The sequence below is a fragment of the Podarcis erhardii genome (genome assembly GCF_964252035.2).
Source record: "Podarcis erhardii genome assembly, chromosome: 17".
NCBI classification, from domain to species: domain Eukaryota; kingdom Metazoa; phylum Chordata; class Lepidosauria; order Squamata; family Lacertidae; genus Podarcis; species Podarcis erhardii.
In genome coordinates this window covers 6,277,874-6,303,253 of record NC_138515.1, presented here as the reverse complement: position 1 = coordinate 6,303,253, position 25,380 = coordinate 6,277,874, and the positions used below count along the sequence as shown (strand labels likewise).

At 45.4% G+C, this 25,380-nt stretch overlaps 1 protein-coding gene across 2 annotated transcripts; it reads left to right on the top strand.

The window, feature by feature from the left end:
• The first annotated feature begins 1,514 nt into the window (after positions 1 to 1,514).
• Positions 1,515 to 25,099, top strand: KHSRP (KH-type splicing regulatory protein). 2 transcript variants are annotated; one of them, XM_081845107.1, is made up of 20 exons: positions 1,515 to 1,793; positions 10,622 to 10,718; positions 11,019 to 11,057; positions 11,340 to 11,385; positions 11,962 to 12,011; positions 13,079 to 13,150; positions 13,680 to 13,737; positions 14,674 to 14,845; positions 15,096 to 15,194; positions 15,893 to 15,991; positions 16,188 to 16,290; positions 16,842 to 16,942; positions 17,836 to 17,977; positions 18,340 to 18,500; positions 18,613 to 18,728; positions 19,842 to 19,930; positions 20,311 to 20,508; positions 21,430 to 21,507; positions 21,713 to 21,873; positions 24,361 to 25,099. In XM_081845107.1, the coding sequence occupies exons 1-20, from the start codon at positions 1,608 to 1,610 to the stop codon at positions 24,367 to 24,369; spliced, it is 2,076 nt and encodes a 691-aa protein (XP_081701233.1). In that variant the 5' UTR covers positions 1,515 to 1,607; the 3' UTR covers positions 24,370 to 25,099. The 2 variants fall into 2 exon arrangements, with proteins under 2 accessions (XP_081701233.1, XP_081701234.1); XM_081845108.1 differs by having other exon boundaries at positions 1,517 to 1,793; positions 21,716 to 21,873.
• The last annotated feature ends 281 nt before the right edge of the window (positions 25,100 to 25,380 follow it).

Here is a 25,380-nt window from a genome sequence, read left to right as displayed (position 1 = left end):
GTTCTTAACACAAAGCACCACTTTAGTATGTAACCTGAGGAACCACTGTACAATCATACCCCGTGTTACAGATGCTTCAGGTTACAGACTCCGCTAACCCAGAAATAGTACCTTGGGTTAAGAACTTTGCTTCAGGATGAGAACAGAAATCGTGCTCCGGCGGTGCGGCAGCAGCAGCAGGCCCCATTAGCTAAAGTGGTGCTTCAGGTTAAGAACAGTTTCAGGTTAAGAACGGCCCTCCGGAACGAATGAAGTACTTAACCTGAGATTCCACTATACTGGCTAGCATGAGTGTTACAGCTGTCACTCAGCCATCTAATCACTACATAGAGAACACACAGACTCCCCACAGAGTCAGGCAGGAGCGGAAGAAGCGAAGAGCAGTTTCCGCCCCCCCCCCCTTTCTCAAAACATCAGATCAGGAGATTCTCGCAATGGGGGAGGGGTGTGTGAAAATACCCCCAGTAAGACTAAGGCGGCACCAGGCACCTTTCATTAAAAACGTTGGTACACAAAACCCCGCGGGAACAAGGCCTCCTCCTTCACCTGCAGGTCGAAGGGAAGCAAGGAGGGCGTCCACCTTTCACGCCACTACGCAGGTCGTTCCAACGGTGTCCAGGAACAGCTCCTGGACTTCAGCGTCCTCGGCCCGCGCACAGCACCTTCCGCGGAAGCCTGAAACCCGCCCGGCGCCTCCAGCCTGAGGGACGTTGGCCAGTGCCCCGCCCCTTCCGGCAATCGCTCCTGTCATTGTTATGGCAACCCCGAGGGAAGAGACCGGCTAGCTGCGTCCCGCCTCATTGGTCCGGCCTCGCGTCGATCATGCTGCACTTCCGCCTTACTGCAGCTCTCCGACCAATCGCCTCCAAGGGGGCGGGAAAGAAGCAGAAGTGGGTTGCCCCCCTGCCTCCCCGTGCAAGGGCCTACGTCAGAAATTTTTGTCCCTGCTGATTTTTGGCGGGCCGGCGGTGACGCGCACGTCGAACGCGATAATTCTCCCCCCCCCCCGTTATTATTATTGTTATTATTAAAGGGCCCCTTAAGAAATGACGTAACCCCACGTTAGCCCCGCCCTCCCAAACGGTGAGGGGATTCAACCCCCAGCCTCTGAGGCAGAACCCGGTTGTCGCTTTGGCTGAAACCAGCGCATTCTGCCACATGACGTACTCTCCGTTTCTCCAATGGAGGGGCTTGAGGTTTAGCGACCTTGCCTCCCTGATTGGTCCAAGGACGGCTTCTCACCCCGCCCCTGCCATTCTCTAATAGGTCGCAAACCACATATCACGCTCCTCCCCTCGCTTGCCATTCGAGGAGCACCCTGGCACTCAAGCTGCAGAGCCCGCCTCTTCTTAGCTTTTCATTGGCCGGGCGTTGAGGCCGCCTGTTTCCTTTTGTACCCACTGGCCCTTTGTCATGCCAGTCACCTGGAGCCCCTAAGCGATTGGTCCTCCGAGGAGAGGTCGGAGGGCAACGGGTTGTAGTCCCGCCTCGCGTTCCCAGCGTGCAGCGCGGACGTGTGTCTGTGAGTGTGTGGTGAGGGAGACGGGCAGAGTGCTCGGCCTGCTTCCCGTCTTGAGCCTTCGGTGCCCCGCTCCGTCTCCGCCGCCATGTCGGACTATAACGCCGGCGGGCCGCCGCCGCCCTCAGCTGGGCCGCCGGGCGCCGGTGGGGGAGCCGGGCCGCCCAACCAAGGGGGCGCCGGCGGGGCCGGCCAGGCCGGTGGAGCGGCGGGTCCCGGACCTGGCGGGATCCGCAAGGACGCCTTCGCCGACGCGGTCCAGCGCGCCCGGCAGGTGAGGGAGCTGAGGCGGACGGGGGAGGGCGGCCCGGCGGCGAGGGAGCGGGCAGCAGCGGGGCATCTCTCGCCTCCCTCCCTACCCTCACGGGGATGGCGATGCTGGAGAGCGGCTCTCCACATGCAGCGGGGCTTGAGGAAGGACAGTCCTGAGGCAACGGAGCTCTCTCGGCTGTACCACTTCAGGTTAAAAGCGCGCGCGAGGAGTGGGGGGGGGGTCAGTCCCTGCACGCAGAAAGGTAGCTGCACAGTTCTCTCTGGCACGTGCAGGACGCGTGGAGATGGTTCCCTCTTCTCTAAGGCGCGCTCAGGTTGCATTGTTACTGTAGCACGCATGGACCTTGATTGAGATTTCAGACGAGCTGTTTGAGGCGTGTTTTGAGATGATGGGCTTCTTGAGCTAAGGAGAGGTTGGGTGGCCACCTGGCATGTATGATCTAGTTGAGATTCTTGGGCCCTTTAAAAATATGTTTTTTTGGGGGGGTTGAGTTATTGGGTTGTTGTTTATTTTGATTAAGTACTTTGTAGTTTTATATTATGATTCTATCCTGTGAACCGTCCTGAGACCTGTGGGTGTAGGGCGGCATATACCGGTAAATTCAAGAAATAATAAAATAGAAATTACTACAATTCTGATTCTATGATGCAGTCATATTTAATTCATGTTAAAAACTTTTCTGGTCCCAGAAAACTATGGAAAGGGCTGTACCATATTTCCTTCTGTAATGTTCATATTTTCTGCATACAGGTAGTTTGTGGGTGCTTGAAAGCAGTATGAAAATGAAATGAAAACTTGATGCTCTGTGGAAGACAGAGTAGTAAGGTTGAATAAGGATAGAGCTTGCTGATATGTATTTACAAATAGTTAAGGCTTAATTTAAAGCCAGGCTCCACTCTCAATACAATGTCACTGTCTACCAGGAACTAGTCCCTGTTTGGGTTTAGATTTCGGATGAAGGTTTCCAGTTCGGAGGGGAGTGTTTCTGAGATAGTTTATGTGCATCTTGTCTTATGAATAAAGTTTGGTAAGTAGGGTAAAAGGTTGTTCAGGATGGATAGTTTAGCTATTTGTCCATACTTTTTATCACTTTACTATCTTCCAAGTTGCTTGGGTGTTGGGAATATCTCATTATCATTAAAGTCCTGCGGGGGAAGGTTACCCTACTTATCTGGGGAGCCTCATGGCTGTATAGGATTTGAACTCAGTCCCCTTTTCTAATATCTGGTTTCCCTATGAGATTTTGTTTTGTTTTGTTCATCATTCATGCAGTCTGGAGATATGAAACTGCTAAGCAAAGCTGAGGTTGCTGCACACAGAATTTGATTTATTCTTCTGAAATGACTTGTAAGCAGGCTGTAGGAGAGAGATTTCCTTTTAGAAACATCCTGTAGGGGAGGGCTATGTAAATAGGAAATTTGGGTTTCTTTTGTTTCGATCCTGAAACTTTCTTTGGTATGAGAAAACGCCATTCAGTTTTAAAAGCTAAATGAAAAATCAGCTACCTGAAATATAATGGCGCCATTTCTTTTAAGCATTCCGTCATAGAGTGTTATCATCATTAGCTAGTGAGCTGCTCTACATTTCAGCAGTGTTTTCTTAGAAATCAAAGTATTCAAGAAGAAAAGTTGAAAACTGATTAGGCCCTGGTATGATTTTCATGCCATGAATTATTTATTTGTCACTGTTGGAACACATTACAGAGTGGAAAAGGCCTGAAATAGTTTTGTTCATCAAATTTGTTGCACTTGTCCATGACAAGGGGGCGGGGGAAGTTTGTCTAAAAGTAGGATTTCTGTACTGCCCTTCATCTGAGGATCACAGGACAGTTTACAGTATAAAAACACAGAAACATGTAACATAATAACAAAACAACAAACCATTCTCCCTGCCCAAGTTTAAAAGGCCATAGATTATTTAATCTGCCCAAGGCCTGGGTGAAGAGGAATGTTTTCGCCTGGTGCCTAACTATATGTAATACAGTGGTGCCTCGCAAGACGAAATTAATCCGTTCCGTGAGGCTCTTCGTATAGCGGTTTTTTCGTCTTCTGAAGCAAGCCCATTGACAGATTAGCGGTTTAGCGGCTTTTAGCGGATCAGCTGATAAGCGGCTTAGGGCTTAGGAAAAGGGGGGGAAAGGGAAAAAACCCTGCAGGAACTCGCAAAACATTTTCGTCTTGCGAAGCAAGCCCATAGGGAAATTCGTTTTGCGAAGCGCCTCCAAAATGGAAAACCCTTTCGTCTAGCGGGTTTTCCATCTTGTGAGGCGTTCGTCTTGCGGGGCACCACTGTAATCCCTGGGAGCATTCCACACATGGGGAGCCACTGCAGAAAAGGGCTGCTCTTGTGCTGCTGTCCTCTGGACTTCTAATGGAGGAAGCACATGAAGAAGGGACTCAGGTGAGGATTGCAGGGTCCAGGTCTATGCATATGCGGAGAGGCAGTCCTTGAGATAGTGTGGTCCTGAGCCATTTAGGACTATACATCAAAACCAACATTTTGAACTGGACCTGGAAATTAATTGGTAGCCAGTGCAGTCAAGCCGGGATTGGTGTTATATGTTTAAACTGTCTTGCCTCGGTGAGCAACCTTGCTGCTGAATTCTGCAACACCTGAAGTTTCTGAACCTCTTCAGAGGCAGACCCTTGTACAATGTGTTGCAGTAATCTAACCTAGAGGTTACTAAAAAGGTAAAGGACCGCTGATAGTTAAGTGCAGTCGTGAATGACTCTTGGGTTGCGGCTCTCGTCTTGCTTTACTGGCTGAGGGAGCCAGCGTTTGTCCGCAGACAGTTTTTCTGGGTCATGTGGACAGCAAGACTAAGCCGCTTCTGGTGAAACCAGAGCAGCGCACGGAAACACCATTTACTTTCCCGCCGGAGCAGTACCTATGTATCTACTTGCAGCACTTTGACGTACTTTCAAACTGCTAGGTTGGCAGGAGCTGGGACCAAGCAACGGGAGCTCACCCCGTCACGGGGATTTGAACTGCCAACCTTCCAATCAGCAAGCCCTAGGCTCAGTGGCTTAGACCACAGCATCACCTGCGTCCCTTAGAGGTTGCTAGGGCTGGGCAATATATTGATATAGTGTCTGAAGCCAGTTTGAAATCTACCGGTATATCATGATATCACTTTCATAATTTTTGACCTTGCAATATATCATGAATTGCGTGTGTGCGCGCTGTGCTGTGCTGTGCAAAAATCACAATGTGGGAAAAACCATGAAGCCAGCCAATGCCTCTACATAGCTCCACCCTTAATTCATATAGAGTGATACATCAGTATATAGTGATGTTTAGCTGGTTGAAAGCCACATATCGCCCAGCCTTAGAGGTTACCAGAACATAGTGTCCATATCGGGGCAACAGCTGGGCACAGCCAGAGCTGATGGAAGGAACTCCATGCCACAAAGACCACCTGAGCCTCAAGCAACAGCAATGGATCCAGAAGTACCCCCAAGCTACATACCAGGTCCTTCAGAGGGAGCGTAACCCCATCAAGAGCAGGCCACCTCCCAGCCATCTGTTCTAGGGAACCACCCACTAACAGTGCCTCAGCCTTACCTGGACTGAACTCCAGTTTGTTGGCCCTCATCCAGCCCATTACTGAGGCTAGATAACTGTCCAGCACATCCACTGCCACAGCTGCAGATGTAAATGAGAAGTAGAGCTGTGTGTCATAGATTTGACTATTGAACATATTTTTAAAGCAATTTTTAAGCATTCTGCTTTTTATGATCTATTTTTCTTGGGAAATTCTCTGTTCTCCTAAACGAAACATGAACTTAAAGGGTTTGACATTCCTCCTTCCCATAGATTCAGCTGGTTAAGACAATCCTGCTAAACCTCGAATAGCCATCCAAACCCAGCACTCCTGTGATTCTTGCTTATTTTTCTGGTTTGTTAACCAGCACTAGAATTCCCTGGTTCTTGCCTAATACAAAACAAGATCTTCACTGTGAAACTGGAGTGCAATAGAGGGCAAGGTAAAATTGTTTTAAGTGATTGTCCAAATCAGGTCATTCACCAAGTTCTAAAATTTGTGACACTTACCTTTGTAATGTCAATAAAACTGACCATTTTTGATACGGCAAAATCTCTCCTTCACTTGTTATTTCTTATATTTTATTCATACACTTTTTCTTGGTTTTTCTTTATCTTTATGAAAATGACAAGTTCTATGCTTGTTCATTTTCACAATTGACACCTGCAGTCAAAACTTACAGGTTCTTTCTGCAATTCAAGCACTTTTTACAAAATTAAAATAGTTTTTATATTTCAAATCAGTAGTGTTCCCTTCCACTTTAGACCAATTATATTGGGCTAAAAACAGTTTCCTGGTCCTCCTTGCAATTTTAAGCCCCAGGTTTCTGTTGAAATTATTACTTTGTCTATCTGTCTCCTAATTTATTATTATAGCTTTATTGCATACATTCTAGATAGTAAACCTTTATTTTTACTGAATGGTCATTCCTCAAAGACTTGTTGTTCTAGACATTCTTCTACCAGCATGTTGTTGCACTGAAGACTTTAATACTGTCTGTTAAATTATTTATAAAAAGGAACCCTTCCATTCCACATCTTCAGAAGCTGAAGACATAAGAAATAAGCACCCTTAAGAAATAAAGTCTTTTGTAGTCATTTTTCTTTATAATTGATTACCTTATGTTTTCTCTAATAAATATTATCTACCTATACTTTCCTTTAAAGCAAAATTAAACCCAATACTTCTTGAACCACTGTTCATAAAGTCAGCTAATAAGCCTACCGTATTTTTCGCACCATAGGATGCACCGGACAATAGAATGCACCTTGTTTTAGAGGGGGGAGAACAAGAAAAAAAATTCTCCCCCTCTCTGCCCAGCGCCCCTTCAGCGAAGTGGCAGGAGGCACTGTGCAGAGAGGGGGAGAATTTTCCCCCTCTTGTTTTCCCCCTCTAAGTGCGTTCAGTCGCCTTAAGGCGGCTACCTTGGAAGCCTGGAGAGCGAGAGGGGTCGGTGCGCACCGACCCCTCTCGCTCTCCAGGCTTCAGGTTCCTTTTGACTTGCTCTTTGAGGCTGGTGGGGGGAAGCCCGCCACCAGCCCCAAAGAGCAGGTCGGGGAGCAGCGGAGAGGCTGTTGCCATAGTCGCGCGTCACCTCTCCAGCTGGGAGAGGGTAAGCGGGGCCTCCTTAGCCCCGTGCGCGCTCTCCCAGCTGGAGAGGTGGCGCGCGGCAAAAGAGGCTCCTGCCATACCCGCGCGTCACCTCTCCAGCCGGGAAAGGGTCGCGGGGCTATGGCGTCTTCGCTCCATAGGACGCACACACATTTCTCCTTCATTTTTGAAGGGGAAAATGTATGCCCTATAGAGCGAAAAATACGGTATATTAGCCACTGATTAGTCCTATGTCTCTTGATAAACTAAAAACAAAGATCATGTAACATCTAGCATGTCCTTCCACACTTTTTGTCCACTTGTTCAATGAGGCTTGTGCCCAAGTAAACGTGTGTAAAATTGCAACTTCAGCTGCTTTTAATAACATCTCCCTCAAATACAAGGCCTTACTGCCACCCATAGTCATGGTTTGATTTCTGTGTTGTTTTTTCACATACAAAATGTAAACAACTGTTTCAGTAATACTTCATTTCAGTAGCATGTTGAACATTAAATAATAAGCTAGAAGCTCAAAACATCTGCTGAAAGTGTATAGAGATAAATTAGCCAAGCCCTAAAAAATAGCAGAAGTAATACTAAAATTGAGGTACGCAAAAATACATTTGCAGTACCCCCAGCCAAAATGGAAGCAGCTCAAGTTATCCTCAGAGCTTCTTCATTTCATTTTCCAAGTAGTGACCTCTTAATCTCTGGATTTCCATTTTAAATGAAAACACACTTGCAGATCTTCTTGAGATCTGTGGTTTGTATCCAGCAAACTCATCTTGTTAAGTGCAAGGATTTCAACCTGCGCATTTAGATGACTTCCCCTCCCCCCCATCCCCAAGTGTTCTGAGGATTCCTCTAACCTTCTGGAGCAGATATGGAGGGGTGGATGAGAGGGGGATGAAGTCCTGCTGTGCGGGTAGAAATCCTTGTGCTAAAGGGAAGACTTTACCAGTTGCTAGCATGCTAGCAACCACAGGAAGGGAAGTGCTTTGGTGCTCAGGTCCTGCTTACAGATTTCCTACAGACATTTGGTTGACTGCTGTGAGAACAGGATGCTGGACTAGATGGGTCATTGGCCTGATCCAGCGGGCTCTTATAAAAACATGCAACACATGACTTCATTCGATATGATCCTCAATCTGCTTTCTTCTCAAATATTCACCTAATTTCCAGATCCTCTACTTCCTTTTTTATTTCCATTGAGTAACTAATGAGAAGTGATGAGAAATCTGAAAAAGTCTTCATTCCTGTTTTACAACTTTCTGATACTACATAACAATGCTTTACAATGTTTGAATACAAAAAAAATCAATCAGTCCTCAAGTGTGGCTTAAAATCAATGGTGTAGACTTATAATTTGGGGTTCAACCACCACCAAAGCTCAACTGAACTCAACTTTTCTAAGGTCTGTTCAGAGAGATTTGGCAAAATATTTGAGGACTTAGTGATTTTGGGACTTCTCTAACTTGGAAATCCGTTGTGCATTAAAGTCACTCACTGGAATGATTTTTATTCTGATAAAAAGCTAACAATCATGGTACCAATCTTGTTTGGTTGTTGGGTATATAAATATGCACCTGCCCCTTCTCTGAAACCTGTTTGGTGCCATGATTGTATTAGTCATGTCCTCCTGATTGGTCCTATTCTGTTTAAACTTCTCTTGACCTTCAAATGCTTTCCATCCACTTGCTCTTATTTAATACGTTAACTCTTCTCCCTCTCCATGGCCCTTGTTATCCCCTTTCTGCTCTCGTATTCATCCTCCATAAACCCAATCTATGTTGCCAATCTCTGCCATGAGAACTCTTTACCATCAGGCATCCACCTGTCTTCCCTCAATATTTTCCCCTCAATTCTTGTCTGTTACCTACATTATAGCCCTGGGTGCAGAGTCTGTGCCTCTTTATTTGATATAAGCATACCAACTAATTCTATGTGTAGCATCTAGAGAGGACTAGTATTGGCATCCCCATCACTGAATTTCCATTTCTATAGGCCTTACTTAGGAACTTTCAGGAGAGGCTGGTTCAGAGAGCTAAAGGCATGCATATTTGGCCATACTGAAGAACAGGTGTGGCCAACCTTTGGGCTTCTGTACGTTTAAGGGTTGTGCAAAGGTGTGAATTTTAGGAGATGTAGAGGGGTCACAGTACTGCAAGTATGGAAAACCTGCCCTGCCATAATTCTCTCTTATTGTTAAAAGTATTGGGAGTTCTAAAGAGGAACGGAAGCCATTCCTGGCAGGGAATCAGTGCAACTTTAGGCTTTACAGTGAGCTGGTGTGAAGGTCAAGTTCTAGAAGGAATTGGGACTCATTGGGGACAAGCTGTTGGTTCCTTCATTTGAGTATTACTGATATGTTTTGTGGTGCAGAAGTAGAGTGGTATCTGATGGCTAAAAACGATGCTTTTCTTTGGAAGTTACATATTCAGCAAGCTGAAAATCTGAAAGCTACTTTTGTTTCATTGATGTAAAACATAGCAAGATAACTTTGTGATGGGGCAAAATACTAAGTAGAGTTGCTATAACGAAGTTGGCTTTTAAGTTGTATGTAAAAATTATTCTTGAAAGAAAATATAAATGTGGAAATACTTAGAATTTAAATGTTGTTAACCACATTTTTTGCAAAGAGTTACGATAGGCAGCTACATCATTACAAGATACAGTTTTACCTCAGAACTCGAACATAATCCGTTCCGGAAGACCATTCGTCTTCTGAAACGTTCGAGTTCCGAGGCATGGCTTCCGATTGGCCAACAGATAGGTTTTTGCACAGTGGAAGCAATATTCTGAGGAACGTTAAAAAACTGGAGCAATTCCAGGTTTTCGGCATTTGGGAGCCAAAACATTCGAGAACAGAACCGTTCGAGTTCCGAGGTACCACTGTGGTACAAGACTATCCTGTGCTTTAAGAGGGCTTTTAAAACTCCTGTGTGCCAAGGAAGGCATGAGAAGAAAATACCAAGGTGATCATGTTGTCATTTTATCATAAGCAAAAGTGCTACTGTTCTGATGAGAAAGTCAAAGTTACACAAAAGCCAGCTGAAAGTCAACTTCTAGCCAGGCACCTAGCAGAATGGTGTGTCAGAGCCAGATCTTAGAGATAATAACTTGTTTAGTCAATGTCACCACTGAGAAAGCTGCACTCCTTGTGAGTGCCTGCTGAATGGCACCCAGGGTAAGACTTCATGTGTTGAACGGCATCATGTGGGTCACATACAAAAGAATGCTGTCTTTGAGATACCCCATTCACAAATGATTTAGGTCTTAAAGGTTAAAATCAGTACTTTTATGTTAAGCCCAGAACAAGCAATCAGATCACACAAAATTAGAGTAACATTCATCAATTGTCTTACTGCCAGTCCATCAACCAGTGAAAAATGCTGCTGCCAGTTTAATTTTCAGAACACTTATTAAAAGCAACAACACACTGAGAGCATGACAGTAGTCTAAATAGGAGGTAACTAGTGAATGAATTACCATGGTGAGATTTAATGGCTTGCCATTTTTATATATATAGACCACTTTGGGCTTAGGAAAAGCACAGTCATGTGCCATGTGTTGCAATGTATACTTAATGACTTGATGTTCCTGGGTTTTTGAAATGATTGTGTATTAAACAACTTGCTCTTGGTTCTTTTGATAAGATTTAGGGAAGGCTAACTAGTGTCTATTCTACTTTCAGATAGCAGCTAAAATTGGGGGGGACACAGCCACAACAGTGAACAACACTACACCTGACTTTGGATTTGGTGGTCAGAAGAGACAACTGGAGGATGGAGGTATGTGAGACTGACCCTAGTGGGACACAGTAAATTAAACTCGCAATACTTCATGTAGAACTCTGGATTCTTAGGAGTGTGAAGTGTACACACACACACACACCTTGCTAAAGGTCATGCAGTTGTGTTAGTATGCCTGAATATGAATGTGTTGTTGATATAGTTATCAGAGCTCGTGAAGTTTCCATAATATTCCTTCCATGTAGCTGCAATCTTGACTGTTAGTTTTGAAAGCCTGAAGAGAGGAGAGACGGTCTTTTAATTTTTGAAAGAGGTGACTATTTATTTTTATTTTGACAGACCAGCCAGAGAGCAAGAAAATGGCTCCCCAGCCAGAACGTAAGTATACTTTATTATTAAAGACTTGTAGAATAATGTGTGTTAACTATGCGGAAATTCTGTTCATATTTATTTTCATATTGATACTGAAAAGTGGGAGGACATGTAAGCTAACTCTTTTGGTGGGGAGAGTTCTATGGGATTAGGAAGGTCAGCTTTGCATTTTAAAAACAGGACCTTTTAAAAAACAGCCGCAGCAGCAGACTGGGAAACCCAGTGACTGGTTTATAGTTTACCTTCAAGAATGTGGATTCATAACCATACCCTTGCTTTGCTTTCCAGCCATGCCACCACCCCCTCAGCTTGGACCGATCCATCCTCCTCCCAGGTAAATTAGCTTTGTGCCTCTTTTTTTTCTCCCCACATAGGCTTGAGCTGGAAAGGTTAAATCAATGCTAAAAGTATTCAGCTTGTGAGTTCAGGTTGACTGCAAGGGGGCAGCATTTCAGTACCCCCAAAGAGAAAAGGCTGCTTTTGTTGGGTGAGGTTGGCATCCAGATTTGTGAGGGATGTCCCACTAAAAGACCAGTCACTCCCAAGCACTTGCGTGCCTTGGTAGGTAGTGAAAGGTTGTGCTGGTTGGCCATTTCTTAGATACTCACATTCTTGTGTAGCTTCTGGTTTTGTAGCTATAGTTTGTGAAGCCTGTGTCTGAGCCTTGTGGGCAGATGCTGGGCTACTTAGTTTGCAGCAGGTTCTGCCAGGTTGCATGGGTGCATTTTGCACGGGTGCATGGTGATTTCCTCAGAGCGGTGCCTAATTGCTCAGCCACCTTCCTGTCTGCCCTCCCAGGAGGAGGAGGAAAGCTCTCCGTTTTTGCTTCTTGATGGATGCTGGTAAACACCAGCTCCATTTCTGTAACCCTCCCACTCCTTACTTTAAGCTGCCAAACTTTCCCTTGCAGGTCTACAGTGACTGAAGAGTACAGAGTACCTGATGGCATGGTGGGACTCAGTGAGTATTAGACAGAGAGGGCAGAAATCTGCTGTTGCCGTAGTTGAAAGACTGTCACTTTACCTTTACTAACCAGTGCCTTCTTGATTTTTCAATGCCTGTTGGCTGAGCTTTCCACAGGGAAGGCTCAGGTAGGCTGGTTTGTTTTGTGACCCTTCTGTGTGTCTTTCCTGAGAGATGTCAAGTGTTTGAGTTGACCCTGTGTGCTTCAAGCTGTGTATGGTACGTAGCTCCAAAGATGTGGGGTGGGTGTTCTGCTCAATAAAGTGCTCTGGCAAGCCTTCAGTTTAATTAAATTGGTAGGAGCTGGTTGCCGAGGACAACTTGAGGCTGGTGTCATATGAGCACTTTCCATGCGTAGCAAGACTTTTGTGAGTTGAGCAGCAACACAGATTTGCCCTGGACACTTCTGAGGCTCAGAATGGGAGTGCTGCAGTGAAAGGAGTTCCTTTTTTGGATTGCTTTTGGCATTTGCTTTGGATTCATCAACTTTCTGTGAGTGATCCTGACTAAGGTAGAAGGCCCTTCATTGGCCTTTACCAGAAGGAATGGTGGCTGCAAAACACTGCCTGAAGCAGAGTTTTATCTTAAGTAGGGAAGGATTGCTTCTCAGAAGGCAGTTTTGTTTACAAGCCCTGGTTTTAAATTGGCTTGGCATTCAAGCTCTGAAGGCTAGCAGAGAAATTGGTTGAAACTTGAGCGCTAAGGTTCTCATTGACCTCTAGTTCTTGTAGGCTATTATACCTCTTGTGGCATCATGAGACCCTGGAGTTCTTTCTTTCATGTTTGTGTGAACTTTGTTTAGGAGGAGCAGTTGTCATCCTTCACTTATATGTCATATAAACAGCGAAACTTGATTGGATTATGTCTCCTCTTAGCTACTGTCCCCAATGCACATATGCACACAACCCTTCATGGGGTTGTATTTACTGCTAGAAGATCCTTTCCATCTCTTGTGGAGAGGAGAGAGGGAAACCTGTGTTGTCTTCAAGCCTCCCTTTTAGGATAATGACAACTGCTTTTATCTCAGGCTTGAGTTTCTTAATGCCCCTCTCCTTACTTTGCAGTCATAGGAAGAGGTGGGGAACAGATCAACAAAATACAGCAGGACTCTGGATGCAAAGTACAGATCTCTCCAGGTAGGTGTGAGAATTGCATGGGGTGTAACTTCCAGCATATGGAGCTGCAGATGTTGGCTGTTCCTTTTGAAGCCTATAATCGTGGCAGCAAGTAACTCAATGGATATAATTGTGGTAAAGAATGTAATTCAGGAGACAAAGTGTCTTCTGAATATGCTAATACACTCTGCTATAAAATAGGAGGGAGGAATCTTGTTGAGGCGGCATGAATACAGTATTCTCACAAGGCAAATGGTATTTTCTAGCTTATGGTAAGTTAACTTTGTTTGAGTGTGGAACCATTTCAGTTGCTAGGTTTACAAGTGTCTTCACCATTTTCAGTCCTTGTACTACCTGTTGACTGATCAGCATTTTCATTATAGAGAAGTTGCCCTTAATAATGTTGTGCATGTGTGTGAAATACCTACTCTTTCAACGCCAGTTCCTTCAAACCCTGTGGATGATACATGATTTGGAGGAGGGATCAAACTCTGAGGAAATGTGTTGTTGTGGAGAGATGTCTCCTGATGGCCTTTATTTCCTCCTATAGACAGTGGAGGAATGCCAGAGCGAAGTGTGTCTCTGACAGGATCACCAGAATCTGTGCAGTGAGTAGCCTCTTGTCCTTTGTCAATATGTTACGTATTTCAAAAACATAAGGGGTGGGGGGGAGAGACAGGGTGTGCCAAAAGAATCCAGCCTCCAGGTGGCATAGTCAAGGACTGTGGCAGAGGAGCAGGGCATAACAATCAGGAAAACAATTGGGCCTTCTTAGTAGCAATACCCAAATTGTGGCACTTCCCCCTGAAAGCAGTTGAATTGGCCCCTTCTCTCAAGGTAAGGAGGGCAGCAAAGACTTTTTTATTTCACTGTGCCTTTAATCTGTTTTTGACCTCCATCTGTGATGGGGTATTTTAAAACTGATCCAGTTTTATGCCTCTCTCTTGCTGATTTAACAGATGTATTTGCTTTTACCTCATTGTTTTTATTGTATTTTTACTCTAGAAGCTGCCTTGTTGTCTCAAAACATGGTAGAAAATTTCAAGAATTAAAAAAAAACTTGGCAGGACTTTGTATCTCAGCACACAAAAGCCATTTCATTGTGATGGGCTTTTTATGTTCCATGTGGGGAAGCATCTGAGCTCGGAACATGTCTGGTTTGACTGACATTGGTGGGTGGGGCTAAAAACTTACTGAGAATTGCAGTTGTGGCACCACTGTACCTGGCAGACAAGCAGGATTTTTCCTGTTGGTGTTATGAATGACATAACATTGTATAGACACAAAATGCAATGTCATTAAATTGGTCATTACTATCCAGAGCAAATATAAAGTGCTTGTATTCGCAACTTGAGCTGGTTAGGTTACCTGTTGTGTGATGTTGTGGAATCAGCACAACAGCAACACTGAACTACAGGTGATTTGAGAACAAAGAACACTGCTGTGAGTTCCATTTCATGTTATAGTACCTTCATAATGAAAGAATAGAGGCTGTAAGCCCTGTCACTCACCGTCATGTTGTTTGTCATTCCACCTCTTTGCAGGAAGGCAAAAATGATGCTTGATGATATCGTGTCTCGAGGACGTGGTGGGCCACCTGGTCAGTTCCACGATAATGCCAATGGGCAGAATGGTACAGTGCAGGAAATCATGATCCCAGCGGGGAAAGCAGGCCTGGTGATTGGCAAGGGAGGGGAGACCATTAAGCAGTTGCAGGTGAGGGCTATGCTGTGCTCCCAGCCAAATTCCTTGCATCAGAGCTGGTGCTTGCCCTCTTTTTACTTGCCTCCTTTCTTGCTTACAGCACTTGGTTTCTCCGGCCTCTTGGGGCAAGGATGGTTTCTTGGACTGGAGCCTCCTGAAATTCAAATTGTTCTTAGTTTAGGTCCTGTCCAAGGAGGCAGGGCTTGCAAGAATTCTGCACGGTTGTGTAACCCACTTGACCTCTCGCTTTCTGCCAATGTAGGAACGAGCTGGAGTGAAAATGATTTTAATTCAAGACGGTTCACAAAACACAAATGTAGACAAGCCCCTTCGGATAATTGGTGATCCTTACAAAGTACAGGTAAGCATTTTGAATAAAAGCCGAAGAGGTGAAATTTCTTGTTTTGCAATAAGTTAATTAACTTGTTTTTCTATTTAGTAACAATGATCAACAATCTCTTTTGTTTAAGTAACAAAAAAACCCCAATGAAATGTTATGTTAAAGTTATCATTTTTCTGTTTGAGTGATCAGTTGACCATGTTGGTGGTGTTTAAATAGTTAGATATCCAACCGTACTCTCATCATTGTGAAAATGGCTGCATACTCTCAGTTCAGACTCATGCACCGGTGGTTTCTTGCCATGACTATTGCAGCCTTCCTTTTACACTTGCCTTGTTATACTTTGGTCCCCTCACTCATCCCCAAAACTCTGCTGCAAAAGTCATTCACCTCTCTCCTTCATACCACATGATGTGCCTTCTTGAATCCCTGCTGTAGTTTCCCATCAGTGTATGATGCTACCTTTATACTGAGTTGCTAGTACAGCCTTAAACTGGGTTACTTGAACTGAGACTTTTAACTAGCTACCCCAAAGTTTGCTCTTGCTGCACTGCGCTGCAGTGATAGTGACTAAACTGCCCAGCCTCAAATCTAGGTATTCACAAGTACAAAAAAGGACTTCTTCCTTGGCAGTTCTCGTGCCACATTTACCTTGGGAGAAATACTCTTGAGAGAGGTTTCCAAATAATTCCAACATTAATGTTCGTGCTTCTTTGCAGCAAGCCTGTGAAATGGTAATGGACATCTTACGAGAACGGGACCAGGGAGGCTTTGGTGACCGAAATGAATACGGTTCCAGGATTGGTGGAGGAATAGATGTAAGGACATTGGCTTGGATTTGTTGGGACAGGGGGGGCATAATTTATAGTATGACATTTTGTGCTCATCTCTCTCCGCCGCCCCCTCTCTTGTCTCTGTATTGATACTCACACTTGTCCAGTCCTAACATTTCTTGGAAATTTGAACTGCTCTTACCTGACCTTGATTCTGCTTGTCATTTTCTTGCTTGCTCAGGTCCCTGTGCCCAGGCATTCTGTTGGTGTGGTTATTGGGCGTAGTGGTGAGATGATTAAGAAAATACAAAATGACGCTGGAGTTCGGATACAGTTCAAGCAAGGTCAGAAGACTAAATCTCTTCCCTGTCATGATCTGTCTTCATTCAGCTTGATGAAACATCAGGCCTATTGAATGTTCTATGGCTTTTCTCCCTATACTATTTATCACCTATTTATCTGATCTTTTACCTGCTCTCCACAAGTTTTTGTCCCTGTTGTAATTATGTTCTACAAAACACTTTTGAAAATCACAAAGTGAAATCTTTTCCCAGAGAGATCCCAGATTTAAGGGTTTACACAATCAAAGATCCATATGGGCTTGGTGTATTCAAATCTTGGCATGGCTTGTAGTACCCATTTCCTGTTGCCTGTTTTGTGTGTGGGGGTTCTCTAGGCTTCTTTGTGTGAACTGTGTGTGTTCTCCTTCCACAGAACTGGAGTGGCATATTGCTGCAGAGGGGAGAAGGTATTAAGGAAGCTAAATGGACGTTTGTCTCTCTCTTTTGAGAGCTTATGCTGTTGCTGCACCAAGTGGCTCATGAGCTAGTGGACTGGTTCTGAAACTAATTGAATGTGAAACCTAATGAAGTTCCCTGTTTGGTTTGCATTTTAGATGATGGGACAGGTCCTGAGAAGATTGCCCACATCATGGGTCCCCCTGACAGATGTGAGCATGCCGCCAGGATTATCAATGAGCTTCTCCAGAGTCTCCGGGTATGAAATGCTGTTACCTTGACCCTCAAAGCCTTGGTCCAGCATGTCTCATCTTGTGTACACAAGAGTTGTCTTGAATACGTTTGTCAAGTAGTTTGAAAATCTTTTCAGTCGTGTTTTGCTAATAGAGCTCCTCAATATCATCCCACTGAGAACTTGACTCTGGTTGTCTTACCAGCCCAAGGTAGAAATCACACCGAAAAAGTAGATGTTGCTATTTCTCTTCAGCAGACTTTCATGCTTAACCTTCAGGGGAGCCCTTTTCATGTTGACTTAATTGTCAAGGATCCCCAGCGTGTTTGACACATTATTCTGTGGCATGTTGGTGGTGGCAGGTGCAGTGGTAGCCAGGCCACACTGAAGCCGAGTGCATCCCAAAATGCATTCAATGCATCTCTGTAGCTTCACTTTGCAGCGAAAAACTGTTGATGGTGGGCAAAGTGTCCTTCAAGGAAGTGTGCCATGAATGGCCTTCTCATTCAGGAACCCCTGATGAACTTTGGCAGCAGCCAAGGGCTCCCTATATACCGTATTTTTTGCTCTATAAGACTCCCTTTTTCCCTCCTAAAAAGTAAGGGGAAATGTGTTTGCGTCCTATGGAGCGAATGCAGGCTGCGCAGCTATCCCAGAAGCCAGAACAGCAAGAGGGATTGCTGCTTTCACTGCACAGCGATCCCTCTTGCTGTTCTGGCTTCTGAGATTCAGAATATTTTTGTTCTTGTTTTCCTCCTCCAAAAATGAGGTGCGTCTTGTGGTCTGGTGCGTCTTAATAGAGCGGAAAATACGGTAGTTTGGAGGCCACTGCAGAGTCAGCATTACAGATGCACCCACTAACCACAGAATGTTTCCTGTTTCCTTTTCCCATGAAGATGAATTGTGTTTCTGTCTTGCAGAGTGGCCCACCAGGTCCCCCAGGCTCAGGAATGCCTCCTGGAGGCAGAGGCAGAGGCAGGGGGCAGGGTAATTGGGGGCCCCCTGGAGGAGAGATGACATTCTCTATCCCCACTCATAAGTGCGGACTGGTTATTGGCAGAGGTAAGTGAGGTGGTATAATAAGAGTAATATTTATACCCTGTCATTGGGCTGGGTTTCCCCAGCCACTCTGAGCAGCATCAAACATTAAAATTTTCACTAAACAGGGCTGCCTTCAGATGTCTTCTAAAAGTCGGATAGTTGTTTATTCCCTTGACATCTGATGGGAGGGCATTCCACAGGGCGGGAGTCACCACCGAGAAGGCCTTCTGCCTGGTTCCCTGTAACCTCACTTCTAGCAGTGAGGGAACCGCCAGAAGGCCCTCAGAGGTGGACCTCAGTGTCCAGGTTGAACGATGGGGGTGGAGACGCTCCTTCAGGTACCAGTCACGTCCTGAGGTGTTACCACCACGTTCTCTTTTCAGGTGGAGAAAACGTAAAGGCTATCAATCAGCAGACGGGAGCCTTTGTAGAAATATCTCGGCAGCTACCGCCCAATGGAGACCCCAACTTCAAACTGTTCATCATCCGGGGATCACCTCAACAAATTGACCATGCCAAGCAGCTCATTGAAGAGAAGATTGAGGTATTTGCCTGCCCTTCACTTGTGGCAGGCCTCCCAGATGGGAGCGAGCCGGGAATGTTAGTGTTCTGGATGTGGCAGTTTCCACTTCAGGGATTATTCATCTCTTCCTTAGGGTCCCCTCTGTCCAGTTGGACCAGGACCTGGGCCTGGTGGACCTCCTGGACCGGCTCCAATGGGCCCCTTCAACCCAGGGCCTTTTAATCAAGGGCCACCTAGTGCCCCCCCTCAGTAAGTACTAAGACTGCTCGAGTGTGCCTCCCTTTCGGGCCGTTTTGCCTTCGACGCCCCTTTCAATCTTCCCAGACATTAAAATCTACACTCGCTGTCTTGGAGAGACGCTTGTGTACTGCCCAGTGCGATGTGCCCAAAAGTTGTGGGGGAAATGCTGAGCTGAGACTGAATGTCTCTGAAGTCCCCACCCCAATTTGGGGTTTTTTCGAGGTTTATGCAAACAGGGCGAAAAAATGTTACCTTCAAGACACACTGCAGTACACTGTCACTTTCTTGACCAAACACTTAAGAGAGGGGGCATGGATCCACATAGTTTTTGCAGAAATAAGTTTTTCACAGAGGGGTTTGGTTTGGGGCGTGTTCCTTGCTGCTGCTGCCCTCATTGGCATCTTTCACCTTGAAACGGAAAACCATGTGACAGTGTACTACAGCACTTAGAAGGCATCTGGTACCAAGAAAGTGGTACCAGGGCAATCTGGTAAAGAAACAAAACCACTTGCAGAGTTAGAGGGCTCTGCTGTCGTTGCTTGGTGCTGTTACAGGACTAAAACTTGTGCTTCCAAAAGCTAATATATCAGATAAGACTTGCTTCTTCTTTGGGAAGTTAGAATAGACCCTCTCTTGGCCATTGGCCGGTGCTCACTGTGATGCTTTGCCCCTTGATAAGATTTGCTCTTAATGCAGTGCAGCTCCCTTGTATACCTATTTCATAAAGGAGATTGGGCTGGATCTGGGATGTCTTGCTACAGGGATTGGGAACCTGTCACCTTGCATTTTGCATCATCACTGGCCATCCTGGCTGGTGCTGATGAGCATTAGAGTACAGCAACACCTTCCCTCTCCCTGCCTTATTACCTGTAAAAAAAATGAAGGCGCTCCAGTTTCCCTGTTCAGTTCCTTTTGGGGGAATTCAATGTTGCGCTGTGTTGAACGTACAACAGGGGTTCAGCTGACAAGACTCACTAGGTGAATCCCACCCTTTGTATTCTCCAGTAACTTCCTGGAGCAATTTGATTTGCTGCTCAGCAGGTTCCAGATTTCTGAATCCTGAGTCTAGAGGGTTGCTTAGTGTAAATATTGCCAGTGACCTTTTCCCTCCTCTTATTTCAGTCCTGGGGGGCCACCACCTCCACAGTACCCACCTCAAGGCTGGGGGAATGCCTATCCACAGTGGCAGCCTCCTGCTCCTCATGACCCAAGTAAGTATTTGTATACCAGCCCTCAAGAGTCAATCGTCGGAGCATACAATGCAGTGGTACCTCGGTTTTCAAGCATCTCGGAAGCCGAACATTTTAGGTTTTCAAACGCGAAAAACCTGGAAGTAAATGCTTCCATTTTCGAACACACCTCGGAAGTCAAACAGCTTCCGCTGCATGTTTTTTTTTTTTTTCCCCTCCATTGACTTTACAGACTGCCCTTAGCACCTCAGTTGTCGAAAGTTTCAGAAGTCAAACATCTTCTGGAACGGATTACGTTCGACAACCGAGGTACCACTGTACTGTTGCACATTCAAGGTTTGCAGGGGGATGAGGGAGAGTGGCTGGAAGCATTCAGGTTTTTTGTGGTGTCTCCTGCCCAGGTAAAGCGGCGGCGGCGGCAGACCCCAACGCTGCCTGGGCAGCTTATTACTCGCACTACTACCAGCAGCCCCCGGGCCCAGTTCCAGGAGCACCGCCTGCCCCCACGGCGCCACCAGTGCAAGGAGAGCCCCCCCAACCGCCCCCCACCGGACAGTCAGACTACACTAAAGCATGGGAGGAGTATTACAAAAAACTAGGTAATTGACTATCCAGATCCTTAACCTCTTTTGATAGGAGTAATTTAATGGTATTACAAGGGCTGCAGAAAGCAACTTGATTGAGAAACTATGCTGAATTCCTTCCAGTCTCCCCTGACGAATAAATAACATACTGACTCAAAATTCTTCAGCATTTGTTTTCTGTTCCTGTTAAACTATTTCTGCATCTTGATTTGTGAACGTCATGGGGGTTGGTGCCCCTTAGGGATGGCCCATTCAAATCCAGGCATGAATGACTGACTTAATTGGAAGGCGCTCTTAGGTTGATTCCTCAAGCCAGTACAAGTTTTGCCAACTGCTACTTAATTTCGAGATTTTTGACCACGAACAAATAAATTTTTGGCAAATTATGGTTAGGTTAAGTCAGCATGGCAACACTATCAACAGCAGTACCATTTGGGGACCATTTCTCAAAGCAAGTTTGCTTTGTTATTTGTAATGGTTCCCTATGAGGATTTTTTCATCTTGGTATTTAGCTTGAATCACTTAAATCTACTGCAGGGAAGAAAGAGCTGAAGCCTTTGAGATGCTGAGAGTCACAAGGCAGTTTGGCTGTGGGTTCTTCCACTCTTCTGACTTAAGAGTCTTGTCAATGGACTTTCTTCTGTTTGGGGGGGTGGGATTGCTACGGGTCAGGGGTCTATGAATGCGCTCCATACTCCCACTTCTGGAGAGAGTGCCAAGCTCTACACTGTACTTCAGAAGTGCTCCATGCTCCTCTAAAGTTCAGCACGTTGTGAGCCAAGATACTGCTTCTCCCTCATTGGTCCTAGTGACTGCTCTTAGTAGTCGGTGTCACTGTAAACCTTTTAGAATCTGAATCCTGTAAGTGAGGTGGATCTTGAGTAGTTGAAAGCTTTGCATGACCAGGGTCCTGTTGTCGTTTGACACTGCCTACAGGCCAGCAGCCCCAGCAGCCTGGAGCTCCACCACAGCAGGACTACACAAAAGCCTGGGAAGAGTATTATAAGAAGCAAGGTGAGTTAAGGGTCTGAGCTTCCTTGGAGGATATGTCCTATAGCACTTCTGTCAGGCTGGGTTTGGAGTTACCTCCCTTGAGTGTCTTAAGGTCGCAGCCCTATACGCATTTATCTGGGAGTAAGTCTCACTGAGCCGAGTGGGGCTTGCTTCTAAGCCGGCATGCCTCGGATTGCACAGTTAGTCCCTCTTTTCTTTTTGGAAGCAGCTCAAGTAGCTACTGGGGCAGGGCCAACGGCACCGCCAGGACCTCAACCAGACTACAGTGCAGCCTGGGCAGAATACTACAGACAACAAGCTGCGTACTATGGACAGACGCCTGGCGCTGGTGGCCCAGTGCCACCACCCACACAGCAGGGACAGCAGGTGAGTTGCAGAACCACAGCCAGGGTGGCCTTTCTGCTTCAGAACAGGTATCTGGCTCCAGACTGGGCTCCACACACTTTCTACAAACTCCTGTGAGACATTTTGAGATGTAATCCTTTTTTAAGTTTGGGGTGGCTAGTTTATCAGTTCTTCCCTCCTGTCCAAACCAGCTGCCCGCCACGCCTTTTTAAGGTCTAATCCTAGAGGCTTTTCAGAGAAGACGTTGAAATGCCTCAAATGTTTTTCTTAAATCTGGAGTGAGAGATCCAGGTTTGTTTGTTTTTTTCATCCCAAAAGCAGAAGCAGTGTCAGCTTGGGAAGTATTATTGCCAGTTCAAAGAGGGGTTAGAGTATTCCAGATGAACAAGCCTCCAAAATCCTTGCCTTCAAATATGTGAGGTGAAACGTGCTAGCATCACCCACATCTAAGAGTTTTCTGCTCCATAATTAACAGCAGCAGTATCTGTCCACCTTCAATAGTGTAAATTTCCTTCCTAGCTTCATTTTTTATTCCAAACATTGATTTCTTCAACCCCAGTGTCAAAAGACTAAGCCATATTTCTTCAGTCAAAAGACCTGCAAAACTTCCTTCAGTCAAACACTTTCAGACTGGGTTCACTCCAACACAGACACCAAAAAAAGGATGGTTCTCATGTAGCCGCCTCAAAGTTAAGACTAACATGCAAGCTATATGCTTGCGAGCAACATCAGGGTGCATCTGAGGTTAACCCAAATCCATTTGAGAGCCCAGGCTCTATTGTCACCTAATAAGGCACCCATATAATTTACATGGGACGCGGGTGGCACTGTGGGTTAAACCACAGGGTCTAGGACTTGCCGATCAGAAGGTTGGCGGTTCGAATCCCCGCGATGGGGTGAGCTCCCGTTGCTCGGTCCCTGCTCCTGCCAACCTAGCAGTTTGAAAGCACATCAAAGTGCAAGTAGATAAATAGGTACCGCTCCGGCGGGAAGGTAAACGGCGTTTCCATGCGCTGCTCTGGTTTGCCAGAAGTGGCTTAGTCATGCTGGCCACATGACCTGGAAGCTGTCTGCGGACAAACGCCAGCTCCCTCGGCCAGTAAAGCGAGATGAGCGCCACAACCCCAGAGTCGGTCACGACTGGACCTAATGGTCAGGGGTCCCTTTACCTATAATTTACATGCTGCTCTAGTTGGGGTATTTTTAATGCCAAAGTTCCAAAAAACAAACAAGGTACAAGAAGTTGGTGAACAGAAATAATGTACAAATAAACCCTCTTTTCCTAATGGGGAGGATCTCTGTTTGGGAGCGGATGACCAGGAGCCTCCTGGTGAGTATTGTGTTAAGTTTTTAGTACAAGGTGTTGTAAAATACTGTCTGAGCTTTAAGGGACTAGGAGGGGGGACACAGAAATGATGCACATTTTGGGGAGAATTTAAGAAAATCTAGTGAACACATGTGGAACATGAGCCATATCTACAAGTTGAGCGTTGAGCAATCTCCAGCCCATGATACGCTTTAGTCTTTCTTTGAAACACCTGATTCCATCTGGTATGAGCGAGAAAAACATACTGTACGCTGAACACATGCAGCCTGAATTACATGTCAAGCAAAGTTAGCTGTGTTGACTTCATAAAGATAATTCTGTTCCTACTAGTCATTGGTAGAGAGGCAAGGAGCATTTGCCACCATAAAATCTAGAAACCTGTAGTTATAACCAAAGGAGAACTTGTTAGGACACTTCATTTTGTGTCTGACATGTCTCCAGGAGACTAGTTCCCAAACAGGTATCCTCCCAACTAGCAAAAGAGAACTGGTTTGTTGAATATTTCTGTTCACCAACCCCCTTGACCTCAAACTCTGTGCAGCGTGATTATGGAATCCAGAGCACAGAGTCCCTGATAAGTTTCATCTAGCTGTTCCTTTAGTGACTGGCACTTCTCCAAAAGCAGGGAGACAGTTTTGTCAGTGGCTGGACAAATGAGTTTATACAAATGAAGTCTGATTGTGGGGTTTGTACAGGTCTTAGTAGATCAAGTATTGAGCTTTTACACAGCACACCAAGTAACAGAGCATGCAGCCATCTGTATGACTGGGCAGGTTCATGGGTGGAGATGAACACAGAGCACATCCAGGGCAGTAAAGTTTAATTTAGGTTCCAGGTTGTCAGAGTTACAACATCTGCTACCATTAGGACCAGAGGATTGTAAAACTGGGAACAGGGCTCTGGGATAGGAAAAAGTTGCGCACTACTAATAGTCCAAAAATAGGTAAGGGTATACACATTCAGCAGATACTGTCGCCTTTTCTGTGTGCTGTGTTTTTGTTTCTGCTATTGTATAACAAATACTAAATAAAATTCAAGTTTTTAAAAAGGCAGCAACTGCGTTCCAGATAGCCAAATTCTGTACCTGAGTCCATGGAATACACATCCTTGCGGTTGCCCCTCTTGCTTCCTGCTTCAAGCTTCAGTAACAGGTTCCCATCATGTTTTTCTCCTTTCAACAGGCTCAGTGAGTTGAATGTGAACCTCCCCATCTCTGAGAACCTTTTGTTTTGGAAAGAGGTGGCTGCTGCAGGAAGTGACAGGGTGGGAAGGGAGCTGGCCTGTTGCTCTGATTGCTGGGTTTCTCTTGGGAATCTCAGCTATACCGCCTTCAAGTCTCTCTTAAAATAAATCCAGATCTCCAAACCCCTAATGTTGAGCCAGCAGCTGTAGAAGATAGCCGACTAAAACCGCCGCCGCCAGACCCTATCCTGCCTGACACACACCTCAGTTTTCAGGGTAACACTTCCTCTTTTCTTTCTGTTTCGTTTTAAAAAATAAACTTTACAAGGAAAAGTCACTCTGCTTTTTAGTTAGAGTTGGAACATTCCTCGGACAAAGGTGTTGGTGTTTCAGACAAACCCTGCCCTGGCCCTCCATTTCTCCACTGCTGGGACTGATCTGTCGTGTTTTTTGTCTGTTCAAGAGGAGATTGAAACAAGAAATTGTATGCTCAATTTTTACTTTTTACCGCTCGTTTTTAACTTCACAAATAAATGATAACAAAACATCCCCCCGTGTCTGCTGGGTGGTGTCTGTTTTTCTCTCTCTGTCCATAGGGTTTTTTGAAGCTGATGTTTGTTCACAATATAGCTGTTGTAAAAGCCTGATAATGGTCATGAATTAAGAGCTTCCTGTGTTTTTATAGTTTGAGCAGGCATTTGTGCATTTTTGTTGAATAAAATGCTTTTTTGTTTTAAAGTCTCTGATGCAACCGTGTGTGTTTCAAAAGGTAGGGCCCCAGAGAGCTGTTCTAGCTTCACCACAAGAGCCCTGGGAATGAGAAGCAGGTTCCAACCTTTGGATGATACTGAGCTTGGGAGCAGGGGAAAGCTGCCTCTCCGGGGAGCTTTTTAGTAGACTAAGCTTTGGTTTGGTTTTGGGGTCTCCTGCAAGTTCAGTTCATTTGGTGTATCATCTCTTGACAGTTTGAAAATAACAGTATTCTACTTGGATTTACAAATATGGGGGGGGGGTGCAGT